The sequence below is a fragment of the Chelonia mydas genome, chromosome 18 (genome assembly GCF_015237465.2).
Source record: "Chelonia mydas isolate rCheMyd1 chromosome 18, rCheMyd1.pri.v2, whole genome shotgun sequence".
Taxonomy (NCBI): Eukaryota; Metazoa; Chordata; order Testudines; family Cheloniidae; genus Chelonia; species Chelonia mydas.
This window is the reverse complement of record NC_051258.2, coordinates 102312-124198: the sequence shown is the minus strand read 5'-3', so window position 1 is coordinate 124198 and position 21887 is coordinate 102312. Positions and strand designations below refer to the sequence as shown.

The 21887-nt window shown below is 49.9% G+C and overlaps 1 protein-coding gene across 15 annotated transcripts in view; it reads left to right on the top strand.

Annotated features, from left to right (window-relative positions):
• The first annotated feature begins 553 nt into the window (after positions 1–553).
• The window catches only part of HP1BP3 (heterochromatin protein 1 binding protein 3), a 75593-nt gene continuing 54259 nt past the window's right edge, over positions 554–21887 (top strand). For 2 of the 15 annotated variants that reach the window (XM_043531573.1, XM_037880947.2), the window contains exons 1-4: positions 841–961; positions 9529–9608; positions 16678–16876; positions 17363–17465. In XM_043531573.1, coding sequence (XP_043387508.1) covers positions 16781–16876; positions 17363–17465 — 199 coding nt within the window. In that variant the 5' untranslated portion in view covers positions 841–961; positions 9529–9608; positions 16678–16780. Of the gene's footprint in view, positions 962–9528; positions 9609–16677; positions 16877–17362; positions 17466–21887 lie in introns of all 15 variants that reach the window. The other 13 variants (XM_037880935.2, XM_037880939.2, XM_037880938.2 and 10 more) reach the window with 13 other exon arrangements.

The window sequence follows — 21887 nt, the reverse complement described above, 5'->3', positions numbered from 1 at the left end:
GGAATGTTACCCCCACTTTCTAAAGAGGTAAATTAGAGGTGTTTCAAGCCTAGTAAATGCCCAATCAGTACATGTTACACTACTTAGCTATTTGCCCCAGTTTCTGGGCTCGGAGAGTCACTCAGCATGAATCTGGAATTGCTCCACTCCACTGCAGATTGACAGAGGCGAGGACAAGGTCCTGCAACCTGCTTTACAGCAGTTTACGACCAGTGTGCTGCTCTGGAGCCTGCTCGCTTTTCTGCCTGGTTTCAGGGCAACTGATCCTCCCCCCTCAGTTCTGCCCCTTAAACTCTCTCTGCAAGTTGGACAGGGCCGTTTCCAGGCCACCAAGCACAGGGCTGCCGTGCTGCGGGCAAGCACGGGCCTGGCTGTCATTCGACTCCACAGTCAACCCGAGGTACTTGCTGAGCCTCGCCTCCTGCCTCTTCCCGCGCGAGGGGAGGCTGGGGCTCCGCGCCTCGTGCCGGGGCTGGGCCGCCTCGGCCTCCATCTCTTTAAAAACGGCGGCAGCGAGCGCGTGCTGCGGAGCTGTGCCCCCTCTCGGGAGCGCGCGCGGGCGACGGCTGGGCAGGACTGCGCAGCTGGCGAGCGTGGCCAAAGCGTCAGGCCCCGCCGGCAGCCCTGAGGTAACCGAGGCAGGGGGCGCGGCTGGCCGGCTTCCGGCCGCCACCGGGGGTCCCCCCGCCCCGCAACTTCGCCGTGCGCCGCGCGCTCCCGCTTCTGTTTTGTAGTGTGGGGCTGCACTGCGCTCTGATTCCCGCCTCGTTCTGCGCCTGCGCCTCGCGCGGCAGCGCTGATTGGCCCGCAACTCGGGGCCCTCCCGGCTGCAGGGCCGCGCTGGCGCTCGACGGCTGCGATTGGCTGCGAGGCGGCCGTGTCCGCCCCCTCCCCTGTCTTCCCCGGTTTCGCCGCCGCTGCCGCCATTAGAGGGGCTGCTTTGTGTCTCCGGAGTCTGCCGGTGAGTAACCGCCCCCCGCGGAGGGGTAGGGTCCTGGGGTGGAGCCGAGGAAGGCCGCGGTTGGTGGAAGGGCTGGACGACCCCTCGCCTACTGCGTGGGGGGAGGGGCTGGAGCGGCCCCTGGCTCCTCGCGCCTCTGGCCCCGTGTCCGGAGCGGCGGGGCGGGCGGCCGGGCCGGGCGGGCGCGAGGGCAGGGCGGGGTGGACCTGGTGCGGAGCTGGCTCCATCTTCAGCCGGCGCAGGGCGTCCTGGCTCGGGCAGCAGCGTTCCGCGGTCACCGGGGCGACCGGCCTTCCTCAGCGCGGGGCGCCGGGCGCGGGAGGAGGGCGTGGATAGCCACTGGAGCGCCCTGGCCCCGCCCGAGCTCCGGGGCATCCGAGACCGCACCAAGTAACACGCTTTGCAGTAGAGTAGCCGGCGGTGCCCGGTAGAGCTGTAGCAGCGGCGAGAAGATGTGGTCGTCTTCTGGCTTGGCATGGCATGGGAGGCCGTCGCTACCTACATATCCGGCAGTGCTGCGGGATTTGATGCGGCGCTAAGGCTGGGCTGGACTGAGAAGGGCAGCCATGCACTCTGAAAATGAGAGAGCCCCATTCCGCTCCTCGGGATAAACCCCCTTACCGAGCAGCGTTATTTCTGGTCTTGTCCTGGTTCAGTCACACCCAGAGACAAGCAGAAAAGCAGCAGAGCTGAGTGAAACGAGATGTAGAGTGGAGGTTCAACTGAATGCCACCGACACTGCCGTTTGTAACCCCTCACTATCTCATCAGTAGCATTTACCTATTGGGAGGCATAAAAGACTGAACCTTATGGTATCCAGTGTTTGAGAGCTGTTTGAGAGGAAGTGATACATGACATCACCTGCTTGATAGCAGTTTTGTTGATGCTAGACACTAAAAATCATGGACTCAGTAAAGACACCGGAGTTATGGCTCACTACAATAAACTGTAACCTACCAACCCTCCTTTGTCCTGCAATTACAGAGATGTTAACTGCCCACTTCACCTTGAGCAGCTTCTCGAAACGTGTATCAACTCGTTAAACTGAATGCTATTCCACTTTCTATTTAGCTGACTCTCTGAGTACCTTCCCCAGACCTGAAGAAGAGTTCTGTGTAAGCTTGAAAGCTTGTCTCCCTCACTAGTAGAGGTTGGTCCAATAATATTTCATCCACTTTGTCTCTCTAAGACTGATGCTATCCAATGTTGCTGACAGATCTAACAAAATCAGCAATGACTCCGTGAAAATGTAATCGCTTGGGGTAGCACAACCACCAGAAATATCAGTAGCTTCTCTGTCATAAGTCCTGAATAGAACTGATGAGGGCTTAGGAAGTTTCTTAACACCAACTGCTTTAACACCATTTTCACCACAATCTTTTCCAATAAAAGGAGGTTTTAAATCAGATGGTAGGTGTCTTGATTGCCACTGTTGAGATGGTTTCTTGAGCAGTGGCCCAAATCTGCACCTGGGTGGCAGGGGTCATCTAGTGCATTGTGTTTCCAAAAGAAAAGCCTTCATCCATGTCAGAATGTGTTTAGAGACTGTTAGGAGCTATGGTTCAAATCCTAGAATACAAGGCAACATTCGTCTGTGTTTTGGGAAAAAAACTTTTCTTTGGTGAGGTTTCAAAATCTAAGCCTTTATCTTCTCTCCCACCTAAAATGTAGTGGATGGAGGCTGTAAATTCTATAGCCAGAAAAAACTGGACTGTTCCAAAGTGGAAGCATTCTGGATTTATTAGCCTGTCCATCCCTCTGGACTGTGTTCCTGGCTGAAATCTTGTGTATGCTATTGTAGAAAAGAGAACAGAATAGTGAACGCATTCTTAGCTAGTGCAAATGGGCATAGCTCCATTTAAATTAACAGAGCAATGCCAGTTTACATCAACTGGGAATCTATTGACTGTTCTTGGCCTTCTCCACAGCTGCAGCTTGGGAACACCAAACTCTGTCACAGTTGACCCTGCTCAGAACAAATTTTCTATGTGATAACTGCCCATTGGCGACAAATCTGTAAATCATGGAGACCAGCTTATCGTATAGAGAGGGAGGTGATGTTTAGATAAATGTGATGCTTGTGGTTGGGTATTATCTCTGCTCTGTGACTCTCAGCTCACCTATATCAGCATTTCACATGCAAGTTTGTGTATTCAGGCATCTGACTTATATGCTAAAATTCATTCCAGGTTAACAAGCATGTGAGTTATCAGTCATAGCAGACTTCTTAAACATACACAATTTGTGACACTCTAGGCATCTAGTGTTTCAGTTATTTTTACTAAAAATACACATTTTCATCATTGTTTTCCCAACAAAAAAAATCCTTTTGGCAAGCAGATATATTTACTGTACGGAAAAAGATACTTGATGTTTTATAAATAGGGCCCTACCAATTTCCTGGCCACGAAAAACACGTCATGGACCATGAAATCTGGTCTTTTGTGTGTTTTCACCCTATACAATGCAGATGTCATGAAGGAGACCAGCGTTTCTCAAATTGAGGGTCTTCAGAGCGGGGTGGCTAGGGAGTGACGGCTGAGCTCTGCGGGCAGCAGCACAGAAGTAAGGGTGGCACTACCATATCATGCCATCTTTACTTCCTCAGCTGCCCAGCTCTGTAAGCAGCGCCACTGCCAGCAGCAGTGAAGAACTAAGGGTAGCAGTACTGCAACCCCCCCACAATAACTTTGTGACACCCCCCCCAACTCCTTTTTGAGTCAGGACCCCTACGATTACAACACATGAAATTTCAGCTTTAAATAGCTGAAATCATGAAATTTACAATTTTAAAAATCCTATAACTGTGAAATTGACCAAAATGGACCGTGAATTTGGTAGCAATTAGATAGCACCGTAGTGATACTGTTATTCCCTAACATCTAGGGTTTAGCAATCTCTTGCTCCCCAAGTTTTCCCTGTGTATGCAGGGAACCATGACTCTGAGTTGCGGTTGGGTATTGCCATCACAGCACCTATTTGATCTGTTTAACTTGTCTCCACTCGCTAATGAACTGTAAAGGGAGATCCATTCAGTTCTCTTCCACCAGAAGGATGGCTGTTACAAGATATGGTCCAAGGGCATTGGTGAATAAAGTGGAAGGTCTCAGTAAATCAAGAATGCATAAGACATAAAGCTCTTTTCCAATCCCACATTCTGTCTTTCCATGGAAAGAACCCAATGAGAGTACACTGTAAATGTATACTCTGGCTTTTACAGTTTCTTGTAATTATTCTTAACAGTTATTCCTAAGTATAAAGAAAAGGAGTACTTGTGGCACCTTAGAGACTAACCAATTTATTTGAGCATAAGCTTTCGTGAGCTACAGCTCACTTCATCAGATGCATTTTTTTTTTCCACTGAATGCATCTGATGAAGTGAGCTGTAGCTCACAAAAGCTTATGCTCAAATAAATTGGTTAGTCTCTAAGGTGCCACAAGTACTCATTTTCTTTTTGCGAATACAGACTAACACGGCTGCTACTCTGATTCCTAAGTGTGTAACCATTAAGTGCAACTCAGGAAAATGCACAGTTAGTTTGTTTTTTGTTTTTTTTCCCACAATTTAGACAAAGGTGGGAGCTGCTTCAGTCTTTAGGGTGTCATTTTTTTCACATTTTCCTTTTTGATTAAAACTATAACATTTGGGTCTGTTGCTGATGTCTTTTATTGTCTGTTTACAAGTGACCTAAGATGTCCTCTTATAACCTTTTGAGAGAGAGAATATAAGTAAAAAAGAGTTTCTTTACATAAAAAAACAAATACGAGTGGTTAGTGGATTATGTCCAGAACACACACACTTTTTTAATATTAAAAAAACCCTCTAAAAATGTTATGCAGTTAGCATGAATTTAAACAGTCATATTTATCACTTGTAAACCTCTCTCCCTGATACATAATATTAGTGATATAAAGTTCCCTTCAAGTGTCAGGTTAGCGGTATATCAAAATTTTGAGTGACATCTGAATTTCAGTATCCATATTTTGCCTATAACTTCTCTAAGTGTTTTCCATAATGAATTTTCTATTATAATAGCTTTAAGCTTCCAACCCAAACCTACAGTAAACTTCAAGTTGACATGCTGACTTTTGAACTTGGGATATTGTACCCTCCAAAAGTCTTCTGCAGTAGCAGAGATGAGGAATCTAGGCTGTGAACCATAGCTAAAACTGTTTGAAAACAGTTTCCTAACATGGGTTGTAGGTATCATGGTTTTGTGCTCCAATGCAGAGGACAAAAAATAACAATGCTGTTGTTTTTAAACAGCCATGCACGCAGAAACTTCTGCTCTATGCTAATCTTTTAGAGTTCTAGCACAGTTCCTCAGCATGGTTATAATATTACCTGTAACAGAATTGTATATAATGTACTGTATAAGCATGTTTGGAAATTATTTTAATCACTGGCATTCCCTAGCATGGAGAGGGCCAAAAAGGTTAAATGCTGCAGTACCTGGCTCTGGTCATCAAATTAGAAATAATGGGCAACACCAGTTAGGTTCTGATGAGTTATCTTCTCGTCCTATAGAAGTGATCTGTAGAGCCCCACAAATCTGCAGATATCGACTTTGTATTCATGGAGATCTGCACCACAGATGCAGATATCTGTGGACCATGTTTGTGGATCAGATGTGGATACAAATTTTGTATCCATGCAGGGCTCTAGTGATCTGTTGCTGAGCTGCTTCTATAGAATTCAGAAGATTAGAGGGTGAACAGAAAGAGAGAGACTGGAGTTTATGGTGGTTGGGGGGGGGGGTTAACACTGAGAGAGCATATCTTGGACTCAGTGATCCAGGGAGGTCCTTTCTAGTCCTATGTTCTTATGATATAAAAGCCTAGTAGAGACAAGGCGTGGATAGTTTTTTAGCTTCATAAAGCTAGTTGAGGTTATCTGTGCCTTGTCTCCACTGTGACCTTACATCGAGAGAGCTTCCATGAGTTATTGATCTCCATGTCCACAAACAGCTTTTTTGCAGGAAGATGTGTAATCACAAATGTAGCATTTAACCTTTATATCCTGATTTTAGTTACTGCTGCTGTTAATGCTATTGGGAGTCAGATGTCCAATTCTGTAGTATTTTTGTATCCTTCTTCGAGTGCTTGCTCATGTCAATTCCATTCTAGGTGTGTACGCGCGCTCAAGTGTGGCCGTCGGAGATTTTTGCCTTAGCAGTCCCCGTAGGGCCAGCTGTGGCGCCCTCTGGAGTGCCGAGCTCATGCCGTGGTATGTCAGGCACCACTGGCCCTACGCCCTCTCAGTTCCTTCTTACTGACCACTGTGGTCAGTTGAACACCCCTCTTGCTTGGCAAGAGCTAGTGGTTGTCTGTCATTTTGAACTTTGGGCCTTAAGGCTGTTGTATATAGTTCACTTTGTTGGCCTTAAGTAGTTAGGGTTCCAGTGGGATTTTGCCCCAGGAGAGGCATGCCCTGGTTTCCCGGGTTCAAGCCCTGCTCAGACTGCAGCAGGCCTATGCCTGTGAGTGACCCCCACAGCTGCTGCCTTAAGTGCCTAGGGGAGTCACACATTCAGGAGCAGTGCTGGATCTGCAAAAACTTTTGGCCCTGCACCCAGAAGGAACAGGACATCCACCTCAGGGCTCTCCTGATGGAGTCCACCCTCCGGCTTCCAAGCTGTCCGAGCAGGTCACACCAAGTGCTTCAGCCTCCATGCATAGCACACTACCAGCACCCAAATCCTGGCCCCATTCGCCATCGCTGGTGTTGAAAAAGAAAGCCAGGAAGCGCTCTCCATCATCGAGCAAGAAGGCCCAGGCATCATCTACCAAGAGACCCGGGCCTGCCCACCAGACTGCCCTGGAGCCACGTGATTGTGCCTCCGTGGCTGGGGCGCACAGTACCCTGAAAGGTCCACCACTGACTCTTGGGAGCAGTTTGGGACCTGCATGCCTGCCTACACCTTTGTCAGCCCAGGTTCCCACGGTGCAGAGAGAACACAGGTCTCCACCAGCTCCCATGATGACCCTGGCTAAGGCTCCCTAAGAGGGTAAGCCTGCCGTTAAGACCCTTCAGGGAAGAGGGGACCAACGTCAGTCGCCAGATAGAAGGCATCTGTCTTCTCTGCCACGTCAGGAATCATGGAGCAGGTCCCAATCGCGTCGCCCAGGCAAGCTTCCAGATTCTCATGGTGCTACTCTCCGCCATGGGGCTGATGCTCCCCTTACTATTCCCAGCACCACTTGCTGAATCAACGGTCGTCCTCTAGGCGTTGGTGCCAATCACCAGCATGGTGGGAACATTTCCCATCCCAGTATCGGTCCCCCCGGCACCAGTACCACTCTCCACGCTACAGTTACCATTCAGTTATGCCTGAGCAACGGTCACCGGTAGCTATGACCAGCAAACAAACTCAGGCCTTGACAGCTCCTCCCTGGTCGCCAGATGGTGGCTCCTCTGGTATGGAGGTCCAGTTCAGCCCGTCGCCACGGTCTCGTCAACCTGGCTGGGCACCGGAGCCCACTCCTTCATCGGCAACACCACAATGGGCAGCATGGCCAATGGCAAGCACAGTGGCTGTATTGGAGCGCGTGGGGTGTACCGATCGTGGCAATGCCTCCTTTATAGCACTCCTTGGTGGCCGTGATGGGGCAGCAGCCCTACCGGCACCGGACCCAGTACTGGAAGTCTGTTCTGAAGTTGGGGCAGAGGAACCTGTGCCCACCCCAAGGCCTCTTTCTCCGACGGTGATCAAGACCCCAGCACCCCCACCAGTCGTCCTTGTTGTGCTCAGATGAGGTGGTCGCGGGACCTAGAGCTAGCCCAGTGCATGATTTTCGGTAGCAGCAAGCCCTTCTCCGGTGTGGCCAAGAACTGGGGCTTGAGGTGCAAGAGGTGGTAGAGCAGGAGGACACCCTCTTCAATGTTCTCTTGGCTTCTACGCCCGCCCACGTCGCCCTGCCTGTGCGTGAGGGGGTCCTCAAGATATTCAAGGCTTTGTGGCAGATCCCCATCTCCATCTCATCCACCTCCAAACAGGCAGAGAAAAAATACTTTGTGCTGGCCAAAGATTTCAGATACCTTTATACCCACCCGTCCCTGGCTTGGTAGTTGTATCTGTGGCCAACGAAAAGGACAAGTGGGTCCCCACCTCCTCGAGTCCCAAAAATAATTTATTCTACCGCCAGCCTATCATTTTGTGTGGCGAATCATCAGGCCCTGCTGACGATTTTAATCTGTGGGACGGTCTCAAAAAGTTTCAGGAATGCCTCCCTCAGGAATTGGCCCAAGAGTTTGGCATGCTGGTGGAGGAGGGCATGGAAGCAGCCAGATGTTCCCTGCAAATGGCATGGGAAGCGGCAGATTTGGCGGCATTGGCAGTGGTCATGCAACATAGTTCTTGGCTCCAGACTTCAGGCCTCTCTCAGGAGATGCAGGCCTCGATCTAGGACCTCCCCTTTGATGGACTTGGTCTGGTTTTGGATCAAATGAACACCAGGTTGCACAGGTTGAAGGACACCAGAGCTACCCTTTGCTCGTTGGGTATGCACACGCCTCAATCATCCAGGAAGCCCTTCAGACCTCTGCAACCGCCAAGATCCTGGCAGCCTCGTCTCTCCCTATGAGGAGAAGGGACGCTAGTTTTGGTCATCGTTGCCCTTCGTCTTCCTGGTCGCCAGCCCAGCCTGGGGCAGCCAAACACCCAGGGGCTGGTGGCGCCTGATATACCGCGGCATGAGTGCGGCACTCCAGAGGGCACCACAGCTGGCCCTCCGGGTGCCACACACGTGGGCACCCACACACCTAGAATGGAATGGTGGAATGGACATGAGCAACACATCTTGAAGAACAACACTTACGAAAGGCAGGTAACTTTTTTTTTTTTTCCTTCTTTCTCTTTCAGAATCTATACAACACATCCATCCACTCCTCCAAAAAAAGCCTGTGATGTTGTATAACTTAGGGATTAGTACTTAAAAAAATTTACTGGGACTGGAAGAATTTATATTGGTAAGACCAAAGAATTTCCAGCCTGGCAGGTTGTGAGTTATTAGATCTTCATATTGGACCTGTTTCAGAGTAGCAGCTGTGTTAGTCTGTATCCGCAAAAAGAAAAGGAGGACTTGTGCCACCTTTTCCTCCTTTTCCTGTTGGACCATTATTCTTTTTTAATTGAAACAGGAACTGCTTATGATGTGTGCGGTAGCATGGGCTTGAATAGCCTGTAACAGATTTCTGGGAGGGGGGACCTCCAAGGGAGTTACAGATACAGTCTTAGAAATCAGGAGCTACTTAACTAGAAAGTCTCCTTAACTAGGACACCTCCCAGGAAACCTGTGCCATTCACTATCCTTATGCTTTAAAGTCTGTTGGTTAGTCGGGACAAAATTAGCACAAAAGTTGCTTTATGGGGATGACTGTGGTGGAGGCACTCATGATGAAGTGGTGCTTAACCAGCTGTTAAAACTAACTCAGAATTTCACTCCTATTTAATATAGAAACTACCAAATAAAGACCTGAAAGAACACACAAAGATAAAACACAGTGAATAAACTTGCGTTCTTCCTCTTTATTTAGTAAGGTATTTTAGTCTCCTAATTTTTTTTAGGCTGACTTGAATGGCTTTATTCTACTGGACCAGCTTCCTTATCATGACAACAGGCTGTGCACCAGGTTCTCCAATTAAAGGTGAGCTGCAAAACAAAAATGAAAGTGGAGTGAAGATCAGTAATGAGTACTGTGCCTCCTAGAACCTAGTTAGAAAGGCCTATTCAGCAAAGAAGTGAATTTTAACTGTTCCCTTTATGGAACTTTTTTTTTTTTTTTTTTTTGATACTAAAGGTATCACAGGATGCAGCATTCTGTGATGTGGCAGATATCCTGGGTTGCAGTCAGAAGTTGCATTTTGTGACCCTTCAGTGAACCAGGCAATACCTAGAGGATTTCAGAGGGGCAGTCGTCTGTAGAAGACTAGTTAAAACTTCTTTCTGTGCTAGTTTCAAATTACTTCCTGGATCGCATGTAGCACATTTCTGGGCTTAATTCAAATTTTCGCTTTTGCTTTGCTGCTCATCTTGTTTGGAACTCTTGAGAGATTTAAGATAGCTAACATTCAATAACCAAATATTGGAAAATGATTTTAGTAAAATTAGGTGACATCCATGGCTTGAAATCAATTCATTATGATTATCTTGCTTTTTAATGCTTCAGTTCTGATCATAAGCGTGGACTTCCTCCCTACCCGGGAGGTGCTCAACCCCCCCACCCCACCTCTTCCCCAGTCTCTTTCCTCTCTCTCCCTCCCTCTTTTCCTCCCTCCCAGCATCACCTTCATGCTGCAGAACAGCTGATCATGGTGGGAGGGAGGGGGATGAGTTGATCATCAGGGCCACTGGCTGGCAAGAGGTGCTGCGGGTGAGGGGGAGAGCTTTGCTGCTGGGGGGTGCTAAGCACCCACTAATTTTTTTCCATGGGTGCTCCAGCGCCTATGATTCTGATATTTTTAAACAGTTGATACCTCTTGAACTGCTTTTTAGAGATTGGTATTCTTTATATCCTCTAAAGCAGGGCTTCTAATCTTCAGATGTTATAAAACACTAGTGTCTTGCTTTATTGGTTTGAGTCCCAGAACCACTATGAAGATAGAGTGTAGAAGTCTTCACTAATCAGTATATCTTTCAGTCACTGGTATGTTACATGATCGTAAGTAGATGTGCCTTCCTTGGCAGGAAAAGACTGAATGCCAAGCCCCCCCACCCACCCTGCAGATTTTTTTTTTTTTCTGTTGCACATTTGTTTGCAGTATAACTTAGCCTGTGTGCTTAAAACTGCGTTTTAAAGTATTTCTTTATGGTATCAAGAGATCTCTAAGCCTGCATCGTTGCTAGCACAACCCTGAAAAGAATTAACTTGTGCTGTAGAATCTGCTGAGGGAAGGTAAATGATACTTAACTCATCCATGTTGCCCTATTCAGTTGTTGTTTGCCTCAGACAAGAGTCCAAATTGCTACCCAGGGCAGTTGCAATTGCACATATACACTAACAGTACTTCTACTGGTAGCAAGGATTCTGTTATCCCTGTTTGAGACTGGTTATCCTTTTACCCTCCTTACCTTATTATTTTTTCATACCTTTTTTTTCTCTTCCTCTGCCTCCCTGCAAAATCCACAAGGTCCTGATTCACAGCAGCTATCCTCAGTGGAACTTTGTTTATGGATGTTAAGGGTGGCCCTGGCTGTGGGTTTGAATAGTTTTGGGTGTAGAGGGGAAGCAAGGTGGCTCTAGACAGATTGGCTGACTAGAAATAAGACTAATGGCAAAGTGGTAGTGATTGTCTTGCCCAAAATTGTCTTGCCCAAAAAATTATGTACAATAACTGAGCTTTCTCCCTTCCTTGCCGCTTCTATCTGTCATCTTGCTCACCTTTAATGGCTATCAGTTTGGAGTCACTGCTTGGAACTGAAAGTCTCTTACATGATTGATCAGTCTTTAAAGTCCTCTAATAATGCGTGCTACGTTTTCACCAGTGAAAGGTACTGTTAAACCTGGTTTGGTGAGCTTCTCATTAGGGTTTGTGTAAGAAGAGCATCCTCCACATACCTTTACCCCCTCCTTTCTTTTCTAGCAGAGATGAAAATGTTTTAGTAAGGGAGACTGGAGATATGGAGAGACTTTACTTAAGGACAGTGAAAAGACTTGCAAACATCTTAGGTTCAAGAGGAATGGAATAAAGGGGCATGATAGATACGTAAAATAAGTGGAATAGAAGTAAATTCAGTACTCTGTTTTACACTTATAAAACAAGCGGATATCAATGACATTGAAAGGCAAGATGTTTTTAAGATGTACAAAGAGATTTTTATAAAATGCATAATTAACCTGTGGAACTTCGGATTCGAAAACAGCTATAGGTTTATGGATGAGAACATCCACAACTAAGATACATTTTTTTATTTTTATATGTATGTAAAACACACATGCATACAGGATACAAACCCTCATGTTGCATTCAGAACATAAGCAGACAACTAACTGACAGAAGTTAGGCAGGAACGTCTCTGTAGGTAAAGTTTTCCACAACTTCACTGTGGCTTCTTGCACCTTTCACTGAAAGATCTGGTACTGATCACTCTGAGAGAGGATACTGGACTACATGGGCTACTGGGCTGAGCCATGTGTCATCTCTTATGGATAACCTAAGTGAATAGTAGCTCTGTGTGTGTAAAATGATATGTATTTCCAATGCAATTTTTAGAAATCTAGCTTTTAATATCTGTTTTGTTGAATCATACTGGTATGCCTAGGAGAGATCTTAGATTTTGCTGGTAGTTAATCAGACTAACAAAAATTACCTTGTAACCATTTTGAATGGTGACCTGTGTTTCTTGTCCTAACCTACATCACTGGTTTGTTCTCTTCGACATTGGTGAGGCCTCATCTGGAGTACTGTGTCCAGTTTTGGGCCCCACACTACAGGAAGGATGTGGAGAAATTGGAAAGAGTCCAGCGGAGGGCAACAAAAATGATTAGGGGACTGGAGCACATGACTTATGAAGAGAGGCTGAGGGAACTGGGATTGTTTAGTCTACGGAAGAGAAGAATGAGAGGGGATTTGATAGCTGCTTTTAACTACCTGAAAGATAGTTAAAAGAGGATGGATCTAGACTATTCTCAGTGATAGCAGATGACAGGACAAGGAGTAATGGTCTCAAGTTGCAGTGGGGGAGGTTTAGGTTGGATATTAGGAAAAACTTTTTCACTAGGAGGGTGGTGAAACACTGGAATGCGTTACCTAGGGAGGTGGTGGAATCCCCTTCCTTAGAAGTTTTTAAGGTCATGCTTGACAAAGCCCTGGCTGGGATGATTTAGTTGGGATTGGTCCTGCTCTGGGCAGGGGGTTGGACTAGATGGCCTCCAGAGGTCCCTTCCAACTCTGTTATTCTATGATCTGGATTCTTTGAACTTCCTGTTGAGTAATGAATGGTAGCCAAAAGAATGTAGAAATTCTTTGATAGTTTATAGGAATTGGATTAATAATTGAAAGACTCTGAAATAGATTCCAAAATTTCATTAGGTGTTTCTCTCTCTATCTCCACATTTGATGGGGCCTCCCATCCCAGATAGAAATTAAATTTAAAGTGCTGGACGTTGGGCAAATGGCTTAGAGATGTATTGAAATTCCAGGAGAAGAGTGGAATGACACAGAAAAGTTCATTTTCCCCCTCATGTTTGTTTGGTGTTTGGAATGCAGCACTTTATGAACTTACCTTTTTACCACTGGGGGGGTTTACAAACCTAGTCTACCTCATTCACTTCCATTAATGTACAGACCACAGCACTTTTTAAATGATACTTCACTCTTTTTTAATAAAAATTGTCCTAAAGAGCATCAAATGAGGTTTACATTGTAGAGGAAGTGGATACATTGTATTTAACCATCATAAACACCTGCCTTTTGCAGGCTGCCTGCTAAAGAAATGTCTCAGGGTATGTCTCCTGTTGAAATGCTGCCTGCTTGGTTCATCTGGGAATAGTTCCAGTTCTCTTACTGCCTCCCTTTGGTTGACCTAAGGTTGAATTGGAGATACTCTTAGCCTTGCTCAGCCCTAAATCAGCATTACACCCCTTGTATCAGGGCTGAATTTGGTCCACTAAATTCTAAAGGGAAGGTCATTTCTTGTTAAGCTTGAACCTAGTTGACTGTATTCCATCTCCATGAATCATTTCCTAATATTACATGTTCCTCTCAAGTCCTCCCCCTCTCGGCCCCCCCAACTGCCACGAGTTTTGTTTGTATGAATGTTGCTCGTATTGCTCTGTGTATCTGTTACTCCTGAGGGAATACTGCGTATGCGTAGAATTCATGTACCCCATAGATTTCTTCGCTTCCCTGCAGAAAAATGACTTTCTGACAGGGAAGCTGCAAGAGTCATGTACTACTCCCTAGCAGTGCAGGTACATCATTTCAGGCAGCCGGCAGAGTAAATCACTGCAGGGCTGGGGACACCCCTGCCAGTGACTCCTACCCTCCTGCCTGGGCTGGAGGCAGCAGAGGACAGGACTTCCTTTTCCCTGCAAGGAGTGGCTGGGGCTGTGTCAGACCCTCCCCCAGCTGCAGGAAGCTCAGCATCCTCCCCTACTTACTGCCCCCATCACTCCTGAGCTGTGGGTGGAGGGATCACTGTACGGGAAGCTGTCCCGTCCCGTCCCGTCCCCCCAACCCATCCACTCAACCCCTGTGCATCCAGACCTCCCATACCTAGACACCTCTGCCAAGCCTCAACCAGTACATCCAAACCCTCTAGCCCTCCCCATACCTGAACCCCAACCCACTGAACCTCAACCCTGCCTCTGGACCCCCATCCCTGCACCCCCACTGAGATCCCTGCACTCAAACCCCCACCCTGAGCCCCCACGTCTAGACTCTCCATGCCACTGACCCCCAACTGACTGCACCCAGATCCCTCCGCTGAGCCCCAGCCAGCTTCACCTGGAAGCCCCTGCAGAGTCCCATTACCGCTGCACCTGGAAACCTCCCCCCCCCCCCCCCCCCCACACACACACACAACAAACCTCTGTGCATCCAGATCTCACCTGCATCTAGACCACTGAGCTGCCTGCACCCAGATTTTCCCACACAGAATCCTCTCACCTCATACCTGGATCCCTCCAGACCGAGCCCCTCCACACTTGGATCCTGCCTGGTTGAGCCTGCCTGTCCCACATCTGGCACAGAGGGGAAGGGCCCCAGGGTGTTTCTGGGGCAGGCCCAGGCCTTGTGTTGTGTCAGGGTCGGGTGCAACCTCACCGCTGAGTCCGTGTCCTGGGTGTGGGAGGGCTGCAGAACGATCTCACATCTTCGTGCAGCCAGTGGCATGTGCTCCCCACTGCCATGCTGGAGCCTCTGCATTTATTTATTGACAAATAAAACTTGCAGAATTTTTAATTTTTTGGCACAGAATACCCTCAGAAGTAACCTGTGTTGTGTTGAAGACCCAGGTTGAGTTGCTTGGGAATGTGATGGAGGCAGAACTCTGCTCTAGTGAAAGAGAGAGAATCCTTTTAATTGTCTAGGACAAGAGGGCAAACTACAGCCCACGGGCCAGATCCGGCCCATCTGGGCTTTCAGTCTGGCCCGCAGGATTGCTAGCCCTATGGCACAGTGGGGCTAAGGCAGGCTCCCGGCCTGGCCTGGCCCTGTGCCCCTCCCGGAAGCAGCCAGCACTATGTCCCTGCGGGGGACGGGGCGGGCAGAGGTCTCCGTGTGCTGCCTTCGCCTGCAGGCACCACCCTCCGCAGCTCCCATTGACTGGGAACAGGGAACCGCAGCCAATGGGAACTTCGGGGGTAGTACTTACAGGCAAGGGCAGCGTGTGGCAGAGCCGCCTGCCCCACTCCATCCCCAGGAGCCACTGCTGGACATGCTGGCCGCTTCCGGGAGCAGCGAGGGGCCACGGCAGGCGCACTCCAACCCCCTCCCCCAGCCCTACATTCATGGCCCTGCATACAATTTCCCCCACCCAGATGTGGCCCTCGGGCCGAAAAGTTTTCCCACCCCTGGTCTATGATATTCATTGTTGATTGCATTATGAGGCCTTGAGTGGTAATGAGAAGTTAGTAGAAAAGGGTGAGAGCATAGTCGGAGTGGTACAAAACTCTTGGGCGGGGGAAGTGTCTTTTAAGCAGTTACTGCACCTAGCCTTACTTTTATCCTCTACTCAGGATGTGGAGAAACCTACTTGCTAGCATAAATAGAAAATGGGCAGAGTGCGGCTAGGCTATTTCTCTGGACGTGAAGGGAGGACAGAGGCCTAAGTGTTACTGCTCCTTTAACAGTATATGAGGAAAGTGGAAGTGAGGTTCAGCCCTGGTTTTGTTGGTTTGAGTATTCTTAAAGGAGATGGTGGGGGAGGGAAGGGAATGGAGAAGTTAAAACAATTCCCTCTTTTAGTGGTGGGAGGGGAATGAGGCTATCCATAGTACAGAGGGAGAATGGGATCCTGTGATGGAGGGGAATTGATAGTGAATGTGAGATATGAAATGAAGGAGAGAATGAGTAAATATAAATCTGGAAAAGATGAAGGGTGTGGGAGAGACTATGGTCACTGGCTCTTAAACTTGAGCTTAGACAGATGTTCGTTACACTTGAACATTAGAGGGAATGCTGCTGCCAAGTATTAATTTATAGTGGGTGATAGCCACCAATAAATCAGTGTATATTATCTTCCTAGTAAATTGAGTTGTTTGAAAGCCTGTATTATTCCTTCTAAATGTTAAGGTGTGTGGCTTAGGAAGGGTATAGCTTGGGTCACTGGTATATTTTTTCCTGTCTAATAGACTTCATTCTTGGGTTAGTAGGTAGGTGGGTAATTTTTTCAAGTCCTGCTCTATCCGAAGTGAATGGCATCCCTGTTACCTTGAAGCTTTACCTTTTGCCAACTGGTGCTTTAGGCATAGTGTATTGTGGGGATTCTATTTTAGAATGTTTTTTGTTCCTTTGTGGTCTCCTTTTTCCCTTAGAACGTGCATTAACATAACAGACTGCTGCTATGGCTTCCGCCTTTGTCTGAGCTTTGTAGAATAGTTTGTGTGTGTTGATGTTGTGGTATCTTTATTGAACATGAAGTATATACTGTCAGTCATGTTGATATAAACTGTAATTTATTTATTTTATTTTATTTTTTTAAAATCTTTAGTTTAATAGAAGTGGTTGTTTTTTGTTTTTTGTTAATCATACCAGATCTTTTCTGTACTTTAGGTTGACTCCTCACTGCACTGTGAAAGCCATTAGGAAAAATCTTTGTGGTTAAAACCTGGGGCTCCACAGTGTTACCTGCACTTGGGGCTAGAAATTAATTTAAATGGCGACTGATCTGTCTGAAGCTGAACCCTTACATCATAAGGCGCTTCCATTGTTAACGGGAGCTCAGCTGACCCACACGGACAAGTTAAGTGAGGTAGGGTCTGACCCATTCTCCAAGCTCGCCCTTGGATCAGTCCTTGACTTCCAGCCCTGCTGAGGGTTACTTTATACTCTTCCTCCCCTGCTTGTAAGAAACTTGGTTGGGAGCCTGATTAAAATCCTGTAGGCATGCTTCCTCCCCTCCCCTCCTCTCTCCTCCCCTGATTTCCCTGAGATGTGTCCGGTTTGCCAGAATCCTCAAATGCTCTCCTCATTTAACTGAATTGGAATGAAAAGATTCTCTCTAGTAAATTGTAAACTGGAATAAAAAACGTGAAACTATTTTGTTTCCTAATGTGCTTCAGAGAAGCTGGTTTGGGTTTTACCTGTAAGTTTAGAAAGCTGATTGCATCAGATCTTGCCTGTAAAATTTCTCCACACTTCTTCCAGTAGCTTCTAATACTCTGCTTTAGACCCATTTCAGGAACTTTCTTAGGCTCTTTCTCATATATGCTTGACTTTCTTATTCTGTTTCTTAAAGAAGGTTGAAGACAACACCATGCCGATCCGTCGTGCTGTGAATTCTTCTGCTCGGGAAACTCCTCCCAAAAGCAAACCTGCTGAAGGTGAGGAGGCCAAGCCAGGTAAAATGAAATGATAATTGTATGCTGAGTTACCAATGTGTACACCAACACAGACTTCAGTTCTGTAACTCCTACATAGATATTAGCACCAAGTTTAGAGCAGTCACTAACAAAGAACTCCCATTCATGTGCCTTTTTTTTTGTAGTTTAAAAGTTTTATGTCTTGCAGCCATCATTTGCAATCTGAAACCATACCTCACTTACTTACATGCACCAGTACGAAACCGCTGACAAAGTTCCTGCTCTACCTTGGTGGGTCTTGCGCTTATTGGTGGATTTGCTCTCCTTGGAGCTTCATGCAGCCCTCAGATTGGCAGTTTTTCTGAACCCACCATCCAGGTCGACGACTTCTGTGTCTAACCAGGAGTTGGGAGGATTTGGGGGGAACCCGGGCTCGCCCTCTACTCCGGGTTCCAGCCCAGGGCCCTGTGGAATGCAGCTGTCTAGAGTGCCTCCTGGAACAGCTCTGCGACAGCTACAACTCTCTGGGCTACTTCCCCAGGGCCTCCTCCCAACACCTGCTTTGTCCTCACCATAGGACCTTCCTCCTGGTGTCTGATAATGCTTGTACACCTCAGTCCTCCAACAGGACTCCGCGTTCTCACTCTCAGCTCCTCACACATACGCCACAAACTGAAGTGAGCTCTCTTTTAAAACCCAGGTGCCCTGATTAGCCTGCTTTAATTGATTCTAGCAGCTTCTTGATTGGCTGCGGGTGTCTAATCAGCCTGTCTTAATTGTGTCCAGAAGGTTCCTGATTGTTTTGGAACCTTCCCTGCTCCCTTACCCAGGGAAAAGGGACCTAGTTAGCCTGGGGCTAATATATCTGCCTTCTATTACTCTCCTAAAGCCCCCTGGCCTGGGCTTTTCTTACTTTTTGCCCCGTCTCAGCTCCCATCCAGACCCGGCCAGACGCTTTTCCTTCGTTTTGGGTTTGTTTTTTTTTTGCTGGTTTTCTGCTGCCGTTCGAGTGCTGGTCGGCTGCCAGCCCCCACACGCCTGCCCTCAGACGCTGCTACTGCTGCAGCTGAAACCCCCGGAGGGGTGTGGGGGGAGGACTGCTGACCCACTCCCCGGAGGAGGGTAGTGGAAGCCCCCAGACCCAGCCGTTTGCTGTTTTTGTGGACCCGTAACTGGCCGACAGGTTATTTTTTTTCTTCTTATCTGCTTGGCATTTCTGGAATGCTCCACAAAGCCCGGGAGAGAAGACAGTCGACAGAGAAAGCACCCAGGGAAGCTGCGAACCCTCGTGGAGGGGGCCGTAAGACTGAGTAACTTTTGAACTGTACTCTCGTGGGGGGAGAGTATGACTGTGTCTTAACTGCATTTGTAGGGGCGCAGGGGCGTGGCACGGAGCTGCCCCCCGATCCATCGTTCCCCCCCCCCAACACTACTACAACCGTCACAGCCCCCCCGCCGTCCGTCCCTGCTGGCAACTTGCCATCTGCCTCTGGATTCAGCTGCTTCCCTGATCCCACCGTCCGGACCAGAAACGACAGCCGACCAAATGAGACTCTTTGGACAAACGCGCGTGGGTCCACGTCCCCCCCCTGCCCCCCCCCCGAACTGTCCACCCCACAGTTTGCCCCTACTACCTGACCCCAACTCCTGTTTCCTCCCCCTGTCCAGTCCGACCCATTCCCTCCCCCCCCCCCCCCCCCCCGCCTGCAGCCCAACAGGGAGAAGTGGTTAATCTGCTTCCCCCTCCCCCTTCCTCCTTCTGGTGTCTCCCTGTCTCTCCCTGCTCACGATGGCGGGGAATGAGAGCGGTGGGGCCCCGCTAACAACCTCAGCTGCCCCTCCCTCACCTGCCCCCCTGCCCAAACCCAAGCTTCCCCCCCCCCCCCCCCAACCACTGCTGCCAAAACACCTGCCCCCGCTGGGGCATTGGCAGCAGGAGGCACCGGAGCGACTACTGCCGCTGCTATGCCCACCGCCCCCCCCCCCCCCCCCCCCAGATTCTAGGAAGGCCCCCCCAGTTAGCCGGAAAGGCCAGGGTGTGAAGAAGGGAAAGGGCTCCGCTAAACCACCAGGCCCTCCATGGCAGGGGCTGCCCCCATCACTGTGGCCTCGTCATCGACCATGGCGTCCCTCCCCGCTGTTCCCTCCACCAGCTCTGCGAGCATCCCTCCTCCGGCCCCCAGGGCATATGCCCGGGCGGTGGCAGCCCCCCCCCCCCCCCCCCCCCCCCGCCTGCCGCCTCATCATCTCGCCCACCCACCGCCTCTGCTACCATCAGTAGCGGCGGGGGCCCCTTTCCCACCATGACCAGGAAGCACGGTGTCCTTTGCCTCCTGGTGCCCGCCTCGCCCCACGTGGAGACATACGTGCAGGTTGGTGAGGGTGGTAGGACCCACGGCTATTGTGGCAGCCTCCAAAATGTATGGGAAGGTCTTCTTTTTCTTAGCATCAGAGGCTGCCACCCAGGAGGCGGTAGAGAAGGGCCTGGCGGTGGGGGGGGGTGTTGGACCTGGGCGTCCACCTAGTCCTGACCTCCGTTCCTCCTTTTCTACCCAATGCCACCCTGTTACCCGCTCTCTCCACCCTGGGGAAACCCGTTTCCGTCATCAGCCCTCTCTCATTGGGCTGCAAGGACCCCACCCTCCGTCACGTCCTCTCATTCCGCTGGCAAGTGCAGCTTCTACCGCCGCCGGCAGCACGTGATGGAGAGGCGCTCAAGGGGTCCTTCCTAGTCCCCTACCAGGGAGCCCGCTATCGGGTCTACTACTCCACGGGAGAGGCCCGGTGCTACCTCTGCTGATCAGTGGGGCATGTCCGAAGAGACTGCCCCTTGGCCCGGCGGGGAGGGGCACCCGAGACCCCTGAGACCCAGCAGGACATCGGCTCCATCGTTGCCAACGCCCCTGGCCACCCGGCACCTGAAACCACCTTTCCTCCTGCTCGGTCCACCGCTGCTCCCGCCCGGGCCCAAGAGACACCTCCCCTACAATGCCCAGATGAGCGAGGGAACCCCGTCCTTGCTGTTAACAATACAGCAGAGCCTATGGAGGAGGGTGCAGCAAAGATATTACTGGGCATAAGAGAGGGCCCGCCCCAAGGAGAACCCCCCCCCCCATGCTGCCTCACCGTTACCCCCCCGAGTCCCTGAATCACCGCCTCTGCCCCCCGACATGACCCCTGCTAACCAGCCCCCAGATGATGCTATGGAGGGCTGGACCCTAGTCCAGGGGAAGCGAGGCAAGCGGAAGGCTCGAGCTCCACTGCACCCATCCGATGCGGAGGCCCCCCAGAAGACCAGGAAGGGAGGCACTGATACTGAGCCTTCCGCTATGCCCACGAGTGAGATCCATCCACCGGGGGGGGGTACAAAATAGCATTGGAAGGTAGGATCTCCCCTCCACGGGAGACCCTCCCCTCCGAGACCCGTGAGGAAGCCCCTTCTGCCCGAATATCGCCCGAATATCACCCGAACCCCCCGCAAACCCCGAAGCCACCGTCATAGTGGGTGCCAGAGGGGAGACCCCCGGGGTAGCAGAAGACGACCTCTCCTCCATGTATGAGGAGATCGAGGCCTTAGGCTTGACCCCGGTCACCCAGGGAGAGGATGACCTTCTGCCGGCCAGCCTCGATCTAGGCATCCTCACCCCAGTCCCCCTTTCCCCATGCTCCCTCTCCCTAACCGCCTTCCCGGGTGGGCACCCTACAGAAGGTAGTCCACCACCTGATGCCGTGGCTGCCAAATCCACCACGGAGCCTGCGCCTAGCATCACTGGGAGCCCCCTCCCCACTCCCTTAACCCTCGAATCTGTTCGGGAGGCACCACCTCTCAGCTGCTTGCCTCCCAAAACCCAGAGCCTCGCCTCTGCCCCCACCCCCGTCCCTGTCCCTGCCCAATCCACCTCCCCCTGCAATGCTATTGCCGCCCCTGGGGTTATTTCTTTCCCTTTTTTTGCAGATCCCCGACAAGGGGCAGCCTTTGCATTTTCCTGCCGCGACCCATTAGGAGCTGCAATTTTCCCTCCGCCATCCCCTTCTACCCCAAGGCTTGAGATGGACCTAATAACTTTAGCCTGTCAGACGCCCCGTCGGTGGTCTGCACCCTGCCTGCCCGCCTCAGTGGACCACGAGGCTGTACCAAGAGACCCACCAGGGAATAACCAGGAAATCGCGCGCGCACACACACACACACACACACACACACACACACCCCCCCCCGTGAGCTGCGAAAAGCATTAAGGGAGTTTTTAGAAGACATCCGTGGCTCCCGCAACAGGGTACAGCTAGCTCTCCAGCTATGGGGGGACTTTGATCACATCCTCCAGGCCACAAGCACTCTTATAAAGGAGGGTAGAAGGAAAGGAAGGCACGGTGCCGCAGCCTATGGGCGGGCCGCAGCTTCCATGATGATTTACTCACTTACGGGATGGGTCACGGATTGTTGCGCGACCCGCCGGGGGCCGC